This window comes from Crocodylus siamensis, chromosome 11 (genome assembly GCF_052110815.1).
Source record: "Crocodylus siamensis isolate JL-2025a chromosome 11, ASM5211081v1, whole genome shotgun sequence".
NCBI classification, from domain to species: Eukaryota; Metazoa; Chordata; order Crocodylia; family Crocodylidae; genus Crocodylus; species Crocodylus siamensis.
The window spans coordinates 9,919,486-9,937,374 of NC_143405.1; the positions used below are offsets into that span (position 1 = coordinate 9,919,486).

General features: G+C 48.9%; 1 protein-coding gene across 5 annotated transcripts; it reads left to right on the top strand.

Annotated features, from left to right (window-relative positions):
* The first annotated feature begins 6,523 nt into the window (after window positions 1-6,523).
* On the top strand, window positions 6,524-17,244 carry LOC149855401 (kynurenine--oxoglutarate transaminase 1-like). 5 transcript variants are annotated; one of them, XM_090022409.1, is made up of 13 exons: window positions 6,524-6,680; window positions 8,464-8,522; window positions 8,752-8,902; window positions 9,372-9,521; window positions 10,020-10,106; window positions 10,693-10,821; window positions 11,515-11,635; window positions 12,168-12,244; window positions 12,593-12,682; window positions 13,316-13,502; window positions 14,181-14,257; window positions 14,902-14,988; window positions 16,008-17,244. In XM_090022409.1, exons 2-13 carry the CDS (start codon window positions 8,470-8,472, stop codon window positions 16,074-16,076), a joined length of 1,278 nt encoding a protein of 425 aa, XP_089878535.1. In that variant the 5' UTR covers window positions 6,524-6,680; window positions 8,464-8,469; the 3' UTR covers window positions 16,077-17,244. The 5 variants fall into 5 exon arrangements, with proteins under 5 accessions (XP_089878535.1, XP_089878537.1, XP_089878536.1 ...); XM_090022410.1 differs by having other exon boundaries at window positions 6,529-6,777; XM_090022412.1 differs by having other exon boundaries at window positions 6,535-6,680; window positions 8,738-8,902.
* The last annotated feature ends 645 nt before the right edge of the window (window positions 17,245-17,889 follow it).

Genomic DNA, 17,889 nt, shown 5'->3' on the forward strand with positions numbered 1-17,889 from the left:
GCTAAATGACAAGACAACATATAATACTTGTTACAGCTCAGTGGGCACATCTTTTAAATAGAAGATAGCTACAGTGTTGGACATGATCCAGCAGTGCCCTGACAGTGGGGAGAATTTGTTCACAGCATCTGGAGGGGTGGCACACGCAGCTAGGCAGGGCCTTAAATGCCTGTATACCAATGCTCATAGTATGGGGAATAAACAGGAGGAACTCGCCCTCAGAATAGCCAGTTCAGACCCAGACATAATAGGACTTACAGAAACTTGGTGGGATTCATCCCATGACTGGGCAGTTAGCATAGGCTTTACAGGCGGGATAGGGAAGGAAGGAAAGGTGGGGGTGTGGCACTATACGTCAAGGAGCAATACACATCCTCTGCCAGCAAATGGGTCAGAGGGGCAAGTGGAAGTGCTCTGGGTCAAGATATAAGGGGGTTGTGGAGAGAGGGATCTAATGGTGGGGGCCTACTACAGTCCCCCCAACCAAGGGGAGGAGCTGGACCGGGAATTTTTGGGCCAGCTTTCAGAGGCACTTAAGGCAAGGGATGTAGTTGTGTTGGGAGATTTAAATTACCTGGACATCTACTGGGAGGAACAGTCAGCCAGGTCAGACTGTTCCAAGAGGTTCCTGGCTGAGATACAGACCTCCACTTAATTCAGGAGGTGCACAGTCCCAACAGAGGAAATGCCCTGTTGGACCTGGTCCTGGCCACAGGTAACGACCTGGTAAGGGGCCTCCAGGTCCTTGACCACCTGGGTGATAGAGATCATCACTTGCTGGAATTCACCGTCCAGCGCAGGGTGGCAAGGGCCTGCAGCAAGGCAGTAGCCCTAGACTTCAAGAGGGCCAACTTCAACGAGTGGCGGAGATTAGTGGGAGAGGTGCTGGGGTTCTCGAGAGCAGGGGAGCACAGTGTCCAAGATAAGTAGACATTTCTTAAGGGGACGATACTCTGGGCCCAAGGGGTGACCATCCCAACAAGAAGCAAGGGGGGCAGGAGTGCCCATAAGCACCCCTGGCTCACCAAGGGTGTACAGGAATGCCTGATTGCCAAAAGGCGGTGTACAACTGGTGGAAAGGGGGTGCTATCTCCAAAGAGGAGTATACCTCCTCTGCAGGGATAATTTCAGAGGGAAGTTCTGCCTGCAGAATCATTTGCAAGCAATACACTTCACTTTGCATCCTAAGTCTAATGTTACACAGCAGTATTAGGCAGATGCTGCATTCCAGGGGATCTGCAACCCCCTATCACCTCACAGAATATTGGAAAATGTTTGTTAGGCACTGAGATCCTCAAAGGTTGTCTTCCTATGGCAGCATTATTACATGCTCAGGTAGGCACTACTATTACCAAATCACTGCGGCCAATGTATTGTATAAAAAAGCCAGTGCTATTAGGACGCCAGACAACAAAAAACAATACTCAGGGGATTTGTTCTCACTGGAACAATACCTGTAACTCCAGGTTAGGAAAACTTGCAAGAAAATACATTTGACAAAAGCAGAGAACAGACATCAGGAGAAAACAGAGTTCCACTCCCACCTAAGCCATTGACTCAAACGGGCAGAGATCTCTGTCAAGTCATTTCTTTGTACCAGAGCTGAGACCTATAAAGAAAGATATCCACCTCCACGGCAGATTTGGGGAAGAGCTCTACAGTTATTTCCTAGGACAGCATACTCCAAGCTAAGTGCTTGATGAAACAGGAGCACATCATCATCTGTTGGGTCTCCACTTGTTGGACTCAAGGCAGGCTATCCCTAGGAACAGAAGCCCTTGGCTGTACATTTTATTGAAGCTTTTTTAAGCACATATTGGTTTTACTTAAAACACTGTTACAAATTCAAACCAGCCAGCAAGCTCTGTCTGGAAGCAGCCTGAAGACCCACCACTTCACTCCACATTCCAAACAAAAAGAGATAACAAATGTCCAAGTCCTCACCAGTTTAAGGTACAGTTCTACATCCTTCTCCTTCAGGGTGGAGTAGACCTTCTCCATTTTGTAGGTAATGCCACACTGAGAATCATCCAGGCTCTTAATGAAGTTGTCCCGGATCTCAGCCATCAGATTGGTGAAGCAGAAAAAGGTGTCTGCTTCAGCATGTTCTGGAAAAAGGAAAAAGAAGAGAGAAACCTAAGAATGGAGGAAGGAGCAAAGGTATGCAAGGAAGTTAGTGCAACCTTGCTGATCTCTCCTTCCTCTGTACTGGACCCAAATAGTAGGTGGGTCCCATGTGCTCTTAGCTTATGAAGTTGGCTCTTGGCTTATGAAGTACCTCCACCTAACAAAGGAGGTATACAGTCCAAGTAGGGGAAACACCTTCCTGGACTTGGTGCTGGCTACAGGGGAATACCTGGTTGGGGATCTACTGACACATGGTAACCTAGGGGACAGTGACCATCACTTGATTTAATTCACTTTCTGGTGTAGGGTGGAAAAGATAGTAGGGCAGAAGTGCTAGACTTCAGAAAGGCAAACTTGAGAATTGGTGAGGTAGGAGTCCAGGAAGGGTGGTTGTTCCTAAAGGGAGCAATCCTTAGGGCACAGAAGGAGACAAGCTTTTTGCGCAGGAAAGGGAGCAAAGGGGCCAAGAAACACCCTTGGCTGAACAAGGAAGTCCAAGAAAGCCTAGGAGCAAAAAAAGGCATATAGGCTGTGGAAGCAGTGGGTAGCTACCAAGATGGAGTATACTTACTATGCCCACACTTACAGGGAGGCAGTCAGAAAGGCCAAAGCACAAACGGAGCCCAGGCTGGCAACAAAAATTAAAGACAACAAAAGGTCCTTCTTCAGGTATACAGGGAGCAAAAAGAAGGTGCAGGGTAGCATAGGCCCCCTACAAGACAAACTATGGCAATTAGTGACAGATAGTGGGGACAAAGCTGAGCTCTTCAATGAGTTTTTTTACTCTTATTCCCAGACTTGGATCAAGACATATCTCCCCACTAGAGTATAGACAGGCATAAAGGGAAAACCAGCCCACCAACTGTTAGCACCGACTTAGTGAAGAGACACTTGGAGGGGCTGGATGTGTTTAAGTCAGCAGGCCCAGATGATCTTCATCCACAGGTGCTGAAGGAATTGGCCAGTGTCATAGCAGAGCCACTGGCCCAGCTGTTGGAGCACCCTTGGTGCTCAGGTCAGGTCCCAGAGGACTGGAAAAGGGCCAATGTGGTCCCTATTTTCAAGAAGGGGAGGAAGGAGTATCCGGGTAATTATAGACCAGTTAGTCTCACCTCAATCCTTGGGACAACCTTTGGAAAAACTATTAAGGATCACATTTGTGGGAGTCCAGCAGGGAAAGCAATGCTAAAGGGAAATTAGCACAGATTCGTAGCAGGTAGATCTTGCCTGACAAACTTGTTTATTTTTATGAGCAGGTCACAAAATGTTTAGATGCAGGAATCGAGGTAGATGTTATCTACTTTGATTTTAAGAAGGCCTTTGATAAGGTATCTCATTATATTCTCATAGATAAACTGAGTGGCTGTGATGTAGATGATTACGTGGTCAGGTGGTGGCAAATTCACTTAGGGGTTGTACCCAGAGAGCGGTGGTGGACGGGTCGGTATCAGCCTGGAAAGGTGGACAGTGGAGTCCCACAAGGCTTAGTCCCTGGACCGGTGCTATTCATTGTCTTCATCAGTGACTTGGATGAGGGCGTGGAAAACACTCTGTCCAAATTTGCAGTTCATACCAAATTATGGAGTAAAGTTAACACACCAGAAGGTAGGGAATGAATCCAGGCAGAACTGGACAGGTTGGAAAGGTGAGCAGAACAGAATAGGATGCAGTTCAATAAGGACAAATGCAAGGTGCTGCATCTAGGGAGAAGGAATCACTGGCACGCTTACAGCCTGGGGGAGGACCCTCTCAGTAGCACAGCAGCGGAAAGGGATCTTGGAGTCACTGTTGACTCCAAGATGAACGTGAGTCGTCAATGTGACTAAGTGATCAATAAAGCTAACCGAACTTTATCATGCATTAGCAGGTGCATCTCTTCAGTCTCTGCAAGAGAAGGCTGAGGTGATTTTCTGGCGGCTTACAAATTCATCGGGGGGTCCGTTCTGACCCAAACATCTATGAATGAATCAATGAAGTTAGGTTGAATGTATACAGTTGCTCTGGGCCTGGGGCTTTAGGCATACATTGCAGGTGAGAATCAGTTTACTGTGAGACATGAAGCACTGGGACAACTGTTCTACTGTGGTACAGGAGCAGACAACTTGAAACAAGCACCATTCAGATTTAAAGTTATGGTAGTTTAGCTCCACTTTACACCATGGTTGGGGCAGAACAACTACATCAGATTCAGTTGCTGACATTTGCTCCTGAGCAGTAAGTTTTCCTGTGACCCTTAAGTTGGCACATTTATTCACAGCTGCAGCATTCTTATAACAACTCGAGACAGGCTGCAGAGTGTGAAATTCATCAGCAAATTGGCCATTTGCCCTACTTTGAGGCACAATGGTACAGACTTCATGGAAGTCAAAACTGACCTTTAAAGACTGATTTCCAAAACCGTCACAGAGCCTCTCAGAACCAGAACCTGGCCAGCTGCCGCCATATTCCAGCTGCCGACCAGGCTCTGCTGCAGCCCCAGGAATCCTCCAGGGCCTCAAGTAAGGCCTCGTGCTGGCCTCACCCTCCCTACCCCACCCGTTGTAACCAGCCAAGTGCCAGAGGGTGCACAGCACAGGCTTTCCCTGGGGACAAGTAGCAGCAGCACAAGGTGTGCCACTGCTTCTTCTCTCTGAGGAAACAAATGTCCATGCTCTGTCCATGCTCCGGTGAACAAGGCCATCGGTGACAGATGCCTCCTTCGGGACATCACACCCCGTTGTATGGGTCTGAAACTATTGTTTTGTTAGCCAACAGCAGTAACTCTATAGATCACCCCAGGATCCCACTACAAAACCTGCAAGAAGAATTTCTAGGACACGAACTTACATGGTCCTCTAAGGTCACATCCTCCCAGGAGACACCAAGGTTGGCTTTGGCTATCCCAGGCTGGATAATCATTTCCTTTAGAAACTGGGAATACAGTCCCCTTAACAAGAGAGAGGAGGAGTGCACACTAGGAAGGAAGAGACAGTTGGGGGGGGAAAAACAACCCCCCCCCCCCCAAACATCCAACTAAACTTGGACAGAGGTCTCAGAGCCATCCTGCTCAGCCAGGGAACAGCTGACCTTCTCTTTCAGGAGGCATTCAGCCAGCTTCTCTCTCCAAGACAACAGGGGCAAGTAAACCCATTCTTCCAGGCAAAGGCATGTAAGTTTACACCACTATTTAGGAAAGTGCTGTATGCCTGCTCCCATTTCCACCCCCAAACACTAAGGACTCTTGTAACATAAGGACAAAAAGTACATATGTCCTCACTCTGCTTCTTCAGCAAGAAACTCCATATCGCTTTGTCCACTGGGAGGTAGTTCAAAAGGCTCTGAATAGAAGAACCAAGCACACATTACTCCTTGGATCAGACAGATATATTACATCTCATCCAATGCACCAAATGCCCTGATGGAAAATACATAGGAGAGACCAAACAACAACTGCACACCAGAATGAACGCACGGCAGGAATCTATCAAAGACAGAAATACCCAAGTACCTGTGGGGGCACATTTCTCACGAGAAAACTACTCTCTCTCCAGTCTCTCAGTTCTAATCCCCAAAGGGAATTTACAAAATACGTGCCACAGATGAGCCTACGATCTTCACTTCATCAACCCACTGGATGCAAAAAATCATGGACTAAAAATAGAAATTGGACTTACGACACATTATAACCTGCCGGACACCGGACTTCCCATGTAAACCCTCTACCTTTTACCAGCTGTTCTTGTTCCCTTCCCTCCACCCTCCTGTCTCTCACCTGCTGACCACCCCAATTTACATTTCTCACCTCACCTCTCATCCTTTGACTACAGGCACTTTCATTTCCCCTTCCCCCACACCCATCTCTCACCTGCTGACCACCCCAATTTACATTTTAACCGACTGGCTTTCTTGCATATGTACTGGCTGCTTTACCACTCCATCCAGGAAGGGCACAGACCATCTGCAGACGCTTCCTCAGCCTGACGAAGGGCGTTTGTGCCCAAACACTTGCTAAGAAGAATTCTTCCAACTTTTTGAGTTGGTCTAATAAAAGATACCAGATTTACCCACACCAAATTTACCCTTGTCTGCCTGTGTCCTTAGGCTACGACCTACCCCCCCAGGCTCCATCACTGTCTTTTTCACCGCTCATACAAGTGTCTTCGTGTGTCTCCCTGTGCTGTCTGTCATGCTCCACCTAGACATTGCAAAGCCGTCTCCCTGTCCTCTTTGAAAACTTTCCTGATGTGACAGCCAGTTTAAGGGGTGCAGCTTACCAGGAACGACCATCAATTTTGTCCCAATCGGGCCCTCGTACTTGTAGTCCAGGATTATCCCCAGTGGGAGGATGCAGGAGTCAGTAAGCAGTCTGGGAGCCCAGCGATTGGCTGGTGGCTCCCCAGGTGTCCCCCTGCGCGGGGACGGGGGGTAGGAGGAGGCGGCGCTGAGGGAAGGGGGCTGGGAAAAGCCTGCAGCATGGTCCTGCCGCGGGTGCGCGCTGAAGCCTTTGGGAGACCAGTGTAGTGCCGGAGGGGCAAGCAGGAGGGAGCAGACCCTAGGGCGAGCCCTCAGAGTTGGTGAGCCAGCTTCACAGATCCCTCCGGGTGGGGACGCAGCTCCGGGGAGCCCCTAGAGAGCAGGACGCCGATTCCCCGCTGGGCTTGGAAACTTGGGGTGGGTGAGAACGTGACAACCCCCTGTGCGGGTGGCCGGGGAAAGGACCGTGGCGGGACAGTGTCAGCGTGGGGCAAGGCAAAGTTCCCAGGATCCCTGTGTGGGCTCAGACCCGGGGAGGCACGGCCAGAGGGCCTGAACGCCTGAACCGGGAGCGAGACCAGGCGTGCTGCCTGCCTGGCTGCTAGTACACGCCGCAGGGGTTTACTTCGGTTTCATTCCCCCTGGATAGAAGCGGTGGGTTTTTAAAAACCCTGCCTCAATTTAAACCATAGTAAACCCTGGTGGTGTGTACACAAGGGTCAGCCCAATCCTTACTTGCTTCTCTGGCAGCGAGGGCAAGCTGCCAGCGGGCAGAGCAGTCCCCGAGCTTCAGGGGGGCTGGTGCTTCCCTCCACGGCAGTGACAGCCCCCGCCAGTGGCACCCACCTGCGGGCACCGGCCTGGGCGGTCCTGGGGGCAGCAGGGAAGCACCAGGCCCTGCGCGGCTCCGGCAGGCAGGCAGGCTCCGGGGAGAAAAGAAAAAAAATCAGGCTCGCCGCTTTTTTTCTTCAGTGGAGCCTGCCTGCACAGCCCCTCAGCTGCACGGGCCGGTGCTTCCCTCTGCACCTACTAAGGGAGCAAACTAAAACACCTCAGACACGTTTTATTTTGCTACGTCCCAAAGTCATTTAACGCGCAACATGCCGCTGGCAGTGTAACCCGCAGTGCCATTAAAGCAGTGCAAAAGGGCATTTAAGCTGCTTTAAAGGCCAATATTGTGGCATGTAAAAAGTCCCAGTGTGCTCAATTGCGTAAATAGCTGTGTGGGCTTGGACAGGCCGTACGCAGGGAGAGAAGAGTGCACGAAGGTGTGTGGGGAAGAACCTGTTTTGCAGGAGGCTGGAGTGAGAAGAGCTTTTGCAGACTGCAAGATGCCAGGGGCTACGAGGGATAGCCCAAGGCAGCTGGAGCTCTCAAAATCCACGATGAGAGGAGTGAGGGACTGCCCCTCCCTCCATTCTTCGGGCATAAGTTGGGGTGAACGGTTATTAGATGTGAATAATTAAGAGATTAATATAATGAGTATTTAGCATAGTGTATAAGGTATTAGCTTGGTATCAGTCTACTTGATCATCTCTTAAGTGTAGATAGTTACTAACAGCTATTTTTGTATAAACTCACCCTGGTGGTACTGTAAATCGAGTATTTCCAACTTTCGATATAATTTAATATTTGCTTGCACATTGTAATTATTCCCTGTATAAAATTAAATTCTGTAAATAATTACTCCTAAGTCTGTAAGGTCTCTCCATTGTAAAAGGTACTCCCCTCCCTCAAAGAGCCTCTGGCTACTCTGAGGTGAACTGAGCAGGAATAATGTACCTGGCACCCCAGGTCCCGAACATCTGGACAAGGCCACGGCTCACGCACCACGTGCCAATAATACTACAAAAACCTTGACACCGGCGAGGAAGTTATTAGGCTTAAACCACAGCCCATCATGCCGACGGATCATTTCTTTGTCTGTTTCTCTGTATCCAGCTGTTGTCTTTTATCTTGTACTTGGGTTGTAAGCTAAGGAGCTGCCTTTTTGTTCTGTGTTTCTGCAGTGCCTGGCTCTCTTGGGTCCTGGTTCATCTTGGGGTTGAGTGAAAGCATTTAACGATTCCTCCCTTTCTCTCTCCCTTTCCTTCCTTCCTGTAGGCAAAAATGTCAAGGCCAGTTGGAGCTCAGAGGCTGCAAGGTTTGGACAAGAATATCTGGTAAGTCTGCCTGACTGGAGTTAGGAAACGTGAAACATAGCATCCTCTGGAAGCCTGACATAAGATATAACGAGCACAAATGCAGGCCAAGGAGATAATCCTAGCTCCACCCCTTGGGCCTGGCAGAAATTACCTATTCTCTTTTATACAAAGAGATCTTAATCAGAGCAGGGCTGTGCCTATGCAGGCTGCCTGAATCCCTTCATTCTCTGTAGTTTGCTCTCTGCAGGGTGGAGATTGAGGAACTGGCTGCCATTTACCCAACTCTGGACCTTGGCCAGGGCTTCCCTGACTTCCCTCCACCGGACTTCGTGAAGGAGGCATTTGTGAAGGCTGTCAGCGGCGAGAATGCCATGCTGCACCAGTACACCCGGGTCTTTGTGCGTGAGAGCATCCTCCTTCTACAGCAGTTGCTGCTCTCCCCACTACCCTTTGAATCAGGCAGCTCCTAAAGACCTTAGTTGTCCAGAGGAAGTAGAATAGATGCACTGGCTGGGCAAGTGGACTGGGGAGTCCCTGATTCTTCTTTGCGAGGGAGGGGAGCCAAGAGGCTTCATGCTGAATCCTCTCTGTAAAAAGGAAAGCAGAGTTAAGTCCTCTAGACTTGAGCAGAACGAATTGGGTTCAAACCCCTGCTGGGTGAGGAGGACAAAGAACCTGGACCTCTGGCTTTCTAGGCAAGTGTCCTAATCGCTCACCTATCAGGGCTATAGCAGAAGCGAGTCTCTCCTTCTCCTCCATCATGCCCACTAGTCACAGGTTTTGCTACTTACATCCCTTTATGCATCCACAGCGCTGAAGAGGCCACTCCAGTTAGAGCTGTACAACTCGTGCTGTCTTTCCCTACAGGGACACCCTGCTCTGGTGACCATCCTGGCCCGCTTTTTTGGGAAGCTCCTAGGTCAAGACATCGATCCTTTGACCAATGTAATGGTGACAGTTGGGGCATACGAGGCCCTGTTCTGTTGTTTCCAGGCTCTGGTCGATGGTGGAGATGAGGTAACAGAGGATTCTGGCTATACCACAACTGTCCTGGCTTCTGCATTTAGTCGTGCTGCGGCGCAGTGAGGTTGGGCATGAAAAGACAGGCTTTTGTTTAGTTATACAGGCCATCCTGTGGAAGGGCTAGTCTGCCTGTTAAGGGCTCTCTGATTCCCGGAGCAGGATCCTCACAGCTCACCTTCTGCAGAGAAGGGGTTTTGCAAATTCCACTCCTCTTCAGCCATCCGCTGTTTTGGTTCCTAGGGAGAAAATGCATCGCCCAGTGGGCACCAACCAACCTTCTCATTTCCAACAGTGGCAAAAGAGTTTTTCTGCCCACGTTAGTCATTTCTTCTTCCTAGTACCCAGCTACTTTGGGGTTGGAGACCTTCCACTTAAACCAATGAATTTACATCAGAAGTGACATCTCTTGCCCCCTGTATATTTCCCTGCATCCCACAGCAATGATGAGAGCAGGACCATGAGATCCCTGAGGCTGCGTCTTGTCCTTTGCAGGTGATTATCATTGAACCCTTCTTTGACTGCTATGAGCCAATGGTGAAGATGGCTGGGGGGACTCCAGTGTTCATACCACTGCGACCAGTAAGTGGACCTCAAAGCAAGTAATCAATTTTAAGCAGTTTATTCGTCTTAGTAACAGCACGTGTAGACCGACCCCCCCCTGTGGAATCAGGCAGTCCAGGGGCTGGTTCCCTTTCACTCCCCCTGAAGTGGGATATTTTGTTAAAAATTTTGTAACAGGAAAATTCTAATTTTTTATCTTTTCATCCTTATTCAGGTTGCTTTTTCCCCCCCTAAAATTCGAACATGAGAAGTCAGCTCTCTTTTCCAGGCAGTCCTAACTAGGAACAAGGGCTCCATTCCTGACACTTCCACTGAATCGCTAGACTACGTGGGCCTGGACACTGCAATACTTTGTGCCTCAATTTACCCATCTTTAAAATCAGGGCAATGACATTGACTTATTTCAGCAAGAGTGTGATTGGGTGGCTTACTCCATTCTGTTAGTAAAGTGCTTTGAGACACTCAAATAGAGATGCAGGAAATGGGCAATATATTGTTATAAAGACTCAGAGACACTCCTAGCCAGAGCACAGTGTAAGGCCACCCCAATCTCCAGACATCATTTGTTTCTTAGACCATAACTCCCTCTCTCTGACCTCTCCAGAAAACTCCAGAACCCGGAAAACTGATGTCCAGTGGAGATTGGCAGCTGGACCCAGCAGAGCTGGCTTCCAAGTTTACCAGGCGAACCAAGGCCATTGTCCTGAACTCACCCAACAACCCCTTGGGGAAGGTAAGGCTGCTGGTGGTTGTGAGAGGACTGAAAGTGCTGAACTGAAGAAACCAATGCTGATTGTCTCCCTAGAGCCTGCACTTGCATTGTGCCTCAGTCTTCTCCTGCCTGAAGATCCTGAGAGGACTGGGTAGGCAGAGAAGTCAGCGGTGTCCCTGAGAAGGTCCACTGAGGGTCCCGTTTCACAGAAGTCGTATCACTTGCCTTTGAGCAAAGAATAAGAAGGGGGAGAAATGTTGCACCCCAAGGGAGGACCCGGTGTTAGCACATTGCACTTGTTGCTTTGGGGTGGGTTGTTTTAGAGCCACTTCCGAGAGCAGAGAGCACCTTCTGAGGTGACAATCAGATCCCTAGGTCTAGCAATGAGCGTCTCATCCGAGAGCCAAACTCCCTGTCTATGGAATTTGGATGGGAGGACATGCTGTGAGGGACAGCATGGTCCCTGTGGGCAGAGGGTGCTGCTGTAACTTGGAGGAGACAGTTTCACTCATGATAGGAGAGGTCATCCTGTGAGGCAGTTCCTGGCAGCTCTGCACCTGGTCCAAGGAGGGAGCAATGGGCTGACAGCATGGAACTCACAGCCCTGCTTGAACTGAGCCTGGACACCCACTGTGGGATGTGGAGACTCCTAGGATAGCCACAGGAGAGGCTAAGAAATGTTGGGCCTGAAAATCCCCCTCCTGCCTGGCATAGGTGTTCAGCAAGAAGGAGATGGAGCTTATTGCAGACCTGTGTGTGAAACACGACGTCCTGTGCTTCAGTGATGAAGTGTATGAGTGGCTGGTCTATGACGGGAAGAAGCATATCCGGATTGGTAAGAGGAACGGCTTTCAGGAACCTGGGCCTCTGCACCCCCTTGATTTAAATCTCCTTCCTAGAAAAAGAGCACTGTGCTGCTGTGCTTGGGGGTGGGATTACAGTAACCAATCAAATGTATTTCACTTGCTTCCCCTGACAGGGTTTGGGAATGAGCTTGGTATTTAATGGGAGCTAATAAAGCTCTGCCATAGTACCTCTTGGTCCCACTGCACTATTCCCAAAAAGCGCTTGGAGGCATTTGAATGAGAAGCCCTTTATAACTGTACAATGGCTGTACAAGAGTAAATTGGATGCTTATCTTGCTGGGATCCTATGACCCCAGCTGACTTCCTGCCCTTTGGGCAGGGGGCTGGACTCGATGATCTCCCGAGGTCCCTTCCAGCCCTAATGTCTATGAAATCTATGAAAAATATGAAAAAAACTGCAGTGGCCCTAGGGGTCCCCTTGTGGCACTAATACACTAATTGAACCTGTGATGTTGTTCACGGAAAGCTCTTCCAGCAGCTCTTCTCTTGTTCCATTGGCAGCCAGCTTGCCAGGCATGTGGGATCGGACCATAACCATTGGGAGTGCTGGAAAAACCTTTAGCGCCACAGGATGGAAGGTAACAGAGTAGAATGGTGGAAGAATTCCCTCACAGAAAACCTTTCTGCCTTTGCCCCCTGATTCACTTGGTCCATTGTGAGAGTCTGTGACTGAGGTCGAATGGAAATCAAATTGATGCTTCCCGTTCCCTGAATCTGCTCGGCCAGATGCTTTGTCCAGCCACTGTAACGTGAGGGATTCTGTCTCTGTGAGCGTGCCTTTAGACCTGAGGGTTTGGAGGCCCCAGAGGATGCTTTAGAGACTAGTCTAGTCTTGTCTGGGATAGAGGGTGAAGTGGCAGGAGGTAAAGTGAGCAGGGGTAAGATGCCTATAGATCTCAAATGCTCTCTCCTCTTTGTGGTAACAGGTGGGCTGGACACTGGGGCCTGATCATCTTGTCAAACACCTCCGAACTGTCCACCAGAACTGTGTGTATCACTGCCCAACAGCAGCTCAGGTGAGGGGAATGCATCTGGGGAGGCTCTTGTGTCCCTAGTCCCTCTGCCCAGCCAGCCTACAAACATGCAGAGCCTGGAGGCAAGCACCACTGTCCTCAGATCTACCATTCTGCTACTGTGCACCTTTTCCAGGGCACCAACCTTGTCCTTTCCCTTGCATATGAAAACCAAATCAGGTTATGCTTCAGCAACTGTTCTAGTGCTTCCTATCTGCTCTGGTCCTGAGATGGCAAAGGAATAGGTAGTGGCAGAGCCGATCGTTGCCAACACAGGAAACAGACAGAAAGGGATGCACTGTGACCCTAAGTGCCCCCACCCTCACAGCATGCCTGGGAGGAAGGGGCCAGGCCAGAGTTGTACAACTCCAGCTCAAGTAGCGTGCACTCCGTACCCCGCACGGTCTGTCTCTGGGGTTGAAGGAAGGCTTCTTGTGTTATGATGGGCAGGAAGCCAAGTTCCAGGCCCAGCATAGTTTTACCGACCCCTTGTCCCCTTTGAATCTGGGAAAGAGTGAAAAACTCTAGTTTTGGGGTCTTTAGTGAACTGTGAACAACTCTCTGTTCCTGTCAGAGAATGATCTGAGCGTAGTCACGGGTGTTTTCCACTGGCTTTGAGTTCCTCTCTCCCGCCAGGAAGCAGTGGCTCAAGGGTTTCAAAGAGAGTTTGAGCGCTATGGGAAGCCAGAGAGTTATTTTGTCCAGCTGCCGCAGGAGCTGCAGCAGAAGCGGGACCGGCTAGTTCAAAGCCTACTTGCCGTGGGCATGAAGCCCATCATCCCGGAGGGCACCTATTTCCTGATTGCAGACCTGTCTGAGTTCAGTAAGTCTGGGGCTGCTGCACCTGCTCCTGTCCTTCCTACCGAAGGGTGACGTTCACCACTGGGGCACTGGGTCCTGCAAAATCTAGAAAAAAACAACCTAGTCTGTGGGCACATCTACACATGCGCTTTGATGTGCAGTAGCCTATTCTATTGCTTCTAAAAGTGGTGCGTATATAACTGTGCTAACACGCTAATGCATGGTAGCTGTGCCCTGTATTCCTCACTTTTCATTAGGGAGGGAAAAAAAAGGACAAAGCATGAATTTGTTATGTGAGTAAATGTAGTGCTTAGTGTAGCACTGTATTAAATTGAGCACAGTGTGGGCAGCTGCTGTGTCATCTCCCCCAAGCATCTAGAAACTCGCATAAATGTAGCCTATGATCAGTTGTACAAGAGGGGCTGTCCTGGTCTGGGGCTTCCTTTGAAACAAGACCAGGAACTACGCTCTACTCCCCAGTAACAGGATGAAATGCCCAGTAACAGGATGAAATGGCCATGTGCATGTCCACCTGTGGCCTGATGCAGTTTAAATTCAAGTCCTTAGAGAAGATGGATACATGTACTCACCCAACAAGGGTATCTGAGTTCTCATTGTCATTTGGCCTGGTTTCGAAGTCTATCGCTGAGTTATTTGTGCCACCATTCTCCTTGTCCACGTTGCCGTGCATGTCTTGCAGAAGCTGAAGTGCCTGATCTCCCTGACTGTGAGGAACCCTACGATTCTCGGTTCGTAAAGTGGATGATCAAGAATAAGGTACACACCTCTGTCCCTTTCTGTGGTGTTTGTATTCTGAGTGGGTTTCGCCATTCTCTTTGCTCCAGTTCAGTTCAAGGCTTGTGTTGGCAGTGGTGCATTGATGTGAAATAGTTAGTCCTGCTGTTGTAGAGTTCAGGGACTGGCTACCACTGCTCCACCTTTTCTAATTTGCAACCTCTTCCCTGTCCTGGTGTCTACTAGAGTTCATCATTACCCTCCCTTACATTAGCCAGATGGTCATATACCCACCTTCTGCCCAGCTACCTCAGAAGTCAGGGACTGCTACCTTCGCTGTGATGCCTTCTCCAGGTGACCAGCTTGTTACACCACTGTCATTCTCTGCTCATGCTGATAGTCCCTGTCACAACAGAGGCTTTCAGTACTGAGTCCTCCAAGGACCTAAGAGAGAGAGAGGAGCATTACATCAGGTTTGCCTAGCAACTATTGGCTTTTATTGAGAATTTTATCACAAATCTTGAGAAGAGCAAGCCACCAGAAGTGAGGACTTACCTGGAGTTTCTGTGAGCGCTGAACCTTGTGCAGATATGTGGCTTCTAATGATCAGGGGTCACGTGAGATTCTGCAGCAGCTGAGAGGGGAGTAACACAAGCGCATGGTCTCTTTCTCTGCTCCATCTTTAGGGCTTAGCTGCCATCCCTGTCTCTGCTTTCTACAGCACTGCACAGAAGAGGAATTTTGACCATTTCATCCGGTTCTGCTTTGTGAAGGTGAGGTGCCTGGGAGAGCCAACCTCAGATAAGTGGGGTCAAGGTACTGACTGTTCCAGTGAGGAGGTGAATACCAGGCAGGGCCAGGCCAGGCTGCAGAGAGGTCCAAGCGTCCTGTCCTAGTTCCAGATGCCTGCATGCAAACCAAGCTGCACCCTTGTGCTGAATGCTGTCCCCATGGAGCTCAATTGTAAAAAAGACACTTAGTCTTTCAGGCAAAGGCATCAGACATAACACTAGTCACATCACTCCCTTGTGTCCCGTTGGCAGCAGAATGTAGACTGCCTTAACTGTGCTAGCTGATGGACCCTTAAGCTTGGGCAGACCTTAGACTTTTTTTGATGTCAGGATAGATGCTTGATTCATGGGCTTACAACACAGAACAGGTAAGTGGAACCACTGGTTACGCTCAAAGCTGTCCCCAGAAAATGCCAGCTGTTAGCTTTATCTTGGTTGTTTGACTGCAAGAAAACAATAGAGCAATTCTTCTGTTTCAAAGGACTCACACCACAACAGGTCAGAATGTTTTTCAACCTACAAATTCCTAGTTGGAATCTCTGGTTTATCATGTGAATCACGGGAAGGTGTTTGCCTACTTAACAGTGGTAATATTGCGCAGCACCCTCAGAAGAATCTCTCGGCACCCCAAGGTGTTACAGCACCTTGGTTGAGAATCACTGGGATAGAAACTCGGGTGGCTTGAGAACAGTCCCCCTGGGAGCATCAAGGCAGCAGGGTAGATATTCCCACAGTCACCAGAGACATGAGACTGAACTTAAAAAGCATAGAGCTTTGCTCCTGTGCATTTGGCCAAAATGGCTTCTCTTGCTGCTTTGAGATTGCTGGGCCTGTGCACAGAAGTGGCTGCCCTTCCTGATCCCATATATGTAGCATTTGTGGTGTTGCAGAATAAAAGTGGGGGGTTGAATATCGCATTCTCTTATTTTACTATGTAGTGTGGAGAAGGGAGGGTTTGGGCACTGGAGCCCGCTGGTACTGACTGATTGATGTTTGGTTAGGAGGAAGCTACGCTGAAGGCAGCAGAAGACATACTGCAGCAATGGAAGCTGAAGAAAACTGGTCCATGATCCTGCTAGACAGAGTACAGGGCTTCTTTTCAATTTGCTGTGCTCTGCTGTGCCCTGCTCCTTTTGATGCAGCCAACTAGGGTACAGACTCTTGCTTAGTGTCTTGATTTTAGCTATTTACTGCATCACTGGATTTCAGTCACTTCTCTTGTTTGCTCAGGCAAGATGGGTGTCAGCCCTTGGGCCTGGTTCAAAACTTTATGTCACTGTAAAGTGTTCCACTTCCCCCTAGAACTGGCAACCCCATAGGTACACTGGAAATACTCTACAATTCCTAGTTATATTTTTAAAGCCTTTGGCAACCTATTTACCCTGGGATCCCAGCAGATAAGCCAGATAGCACAAACAGCTGCCGGGTTATTGGTGAGGATCTTCTTTTCCCCACCTCTGAAGTCATCACGAGACAGGAGAGCTGGCTTAGACTTCTTGGGGGCAGTTCCCCACGCTGTTGCACTTGTGTGGCACAGGCAGAGTCTCAGCAGAACCTAGGTTTCCCAGATGGCACTGAATGATATTACTGCAAGGCTGACTGGCTGAGCTCAGACATCCTATGTCTCTGGGGTCCGTAAACCCAGCACTTTTCCCATCGGTCCATTCTGTTCTACCATTTTGCATCTCTGAGGAAAATTACTACATACTGGACAACCAGGTGATCTAGAAAACTTGTCTTAGCAAGAAGTCTAACTTGAAACCCTGTCCATCTATCCTTCTAACTCCATCAAATGCACTTTATCAGCACCTAGCACCACATTTCCCAAATAGCAGAACAAGTGCTTTGGAGCTTCAAAAAATGTTCAACATCAGATACAGAGGGAAGAAAGTAAGAGGGAGGGACCTGGCTTCCCTTTCTGTTGCCTGACAACATCTCCAGTGCTTTACAGAAATTCAGCTATGAGTTGCCTGGCTTTGAGGAGAGCAGCAGAGGGCTCTGGTTTCTGTACTTGTGTTTTTCATACACTCCCATTTGAGAAATGGATTCTTTTTTACACAGCGTGGACTAGATTTTGGTTATTCATTCTGTTGCAACATCTTAATTTAAATACAGGGGGTGGCTAATGTGAAAGTAAATACATGTAAATCAGCGTCTTAAACCATGATAGAGCTGCATGTAACCGTAATGAGAAGCTTTTGTACTACACATGTAAATGACTAAAATGGTCAAACAGAAGCAGGCGTTCGTCTGCTTAATGTTTTTGGTGTTTACTACAGTCCACCTTCAGCTGTAGCCAGCAGCAGTATTTTCCTGTGGGTGCAAATGGGCTATGGTTAACATCACTGAGATGCTCACAAGGGGCCAAGATCAGAGCTACATAAATGAAACTAAGAGGGAGAATCATCTTGCAGACCTGAGCCAGTGGATTCAGAGCTGATTTTGGTTATGGGGCCCAGACTAAAGAGTAAGTCCTGTGTTTTCCCATGCCCCCTATACACAGGTGCACAGCACAGTGGGTAACTCCTGAGACTCCTGCCTGCTTGGCTGTAAATTGTCTCTGGGTAAATGACAAAACAACGTGATGTACTTCTTACACCTCAGAGGGCACATCTACACATTCATGAATGCGACTTAGCTGCTGCACAGTTAGTTTAGTACTTGCTTAATAAAGTACTAACTAAACTTGCAGTAACTAGAGTTATTGCACAGTACCGCCAGCGCAGGGTTGTTTAGTGATGCTTACTGCACATTAGCCTAATAACACTGCGTAGTCGGCTGTTAGCATGGTTTGTAACTGCCACACGACTGCGCAGTGTTATTGGGCTAATGCGCAGTAAGTGTCTTGTGTCTCAAAAGATGGAGACTGTCATGAGTGGAAAG

Excerpts from the sequence above, each read along its gene's own strand:
- LOC149855401 (XM_090022409.1), top strand. The coding sequence starts at position 8,470 with ATGTCAAGGCCAGTTGGAGCTCAGAGGCTGCAAGGTTTGGACAAGAAT. Across the intron at positions 8,903-9,371 it reads ACCAGTACACCCGGGTCTTT|GGACACCCTGCTCTGGTGAC; the intron begins GTGCGTGAGAGC and ends CTTTCCCTACAG. Across the intron at positions 9,522-10,019 it reads TGGTCGATGGTGGAGATGAG|GTGATTATCATTGAACCCTT; the intron begins GTAACAGAGGAT and ends TGTCCTTTGCAG.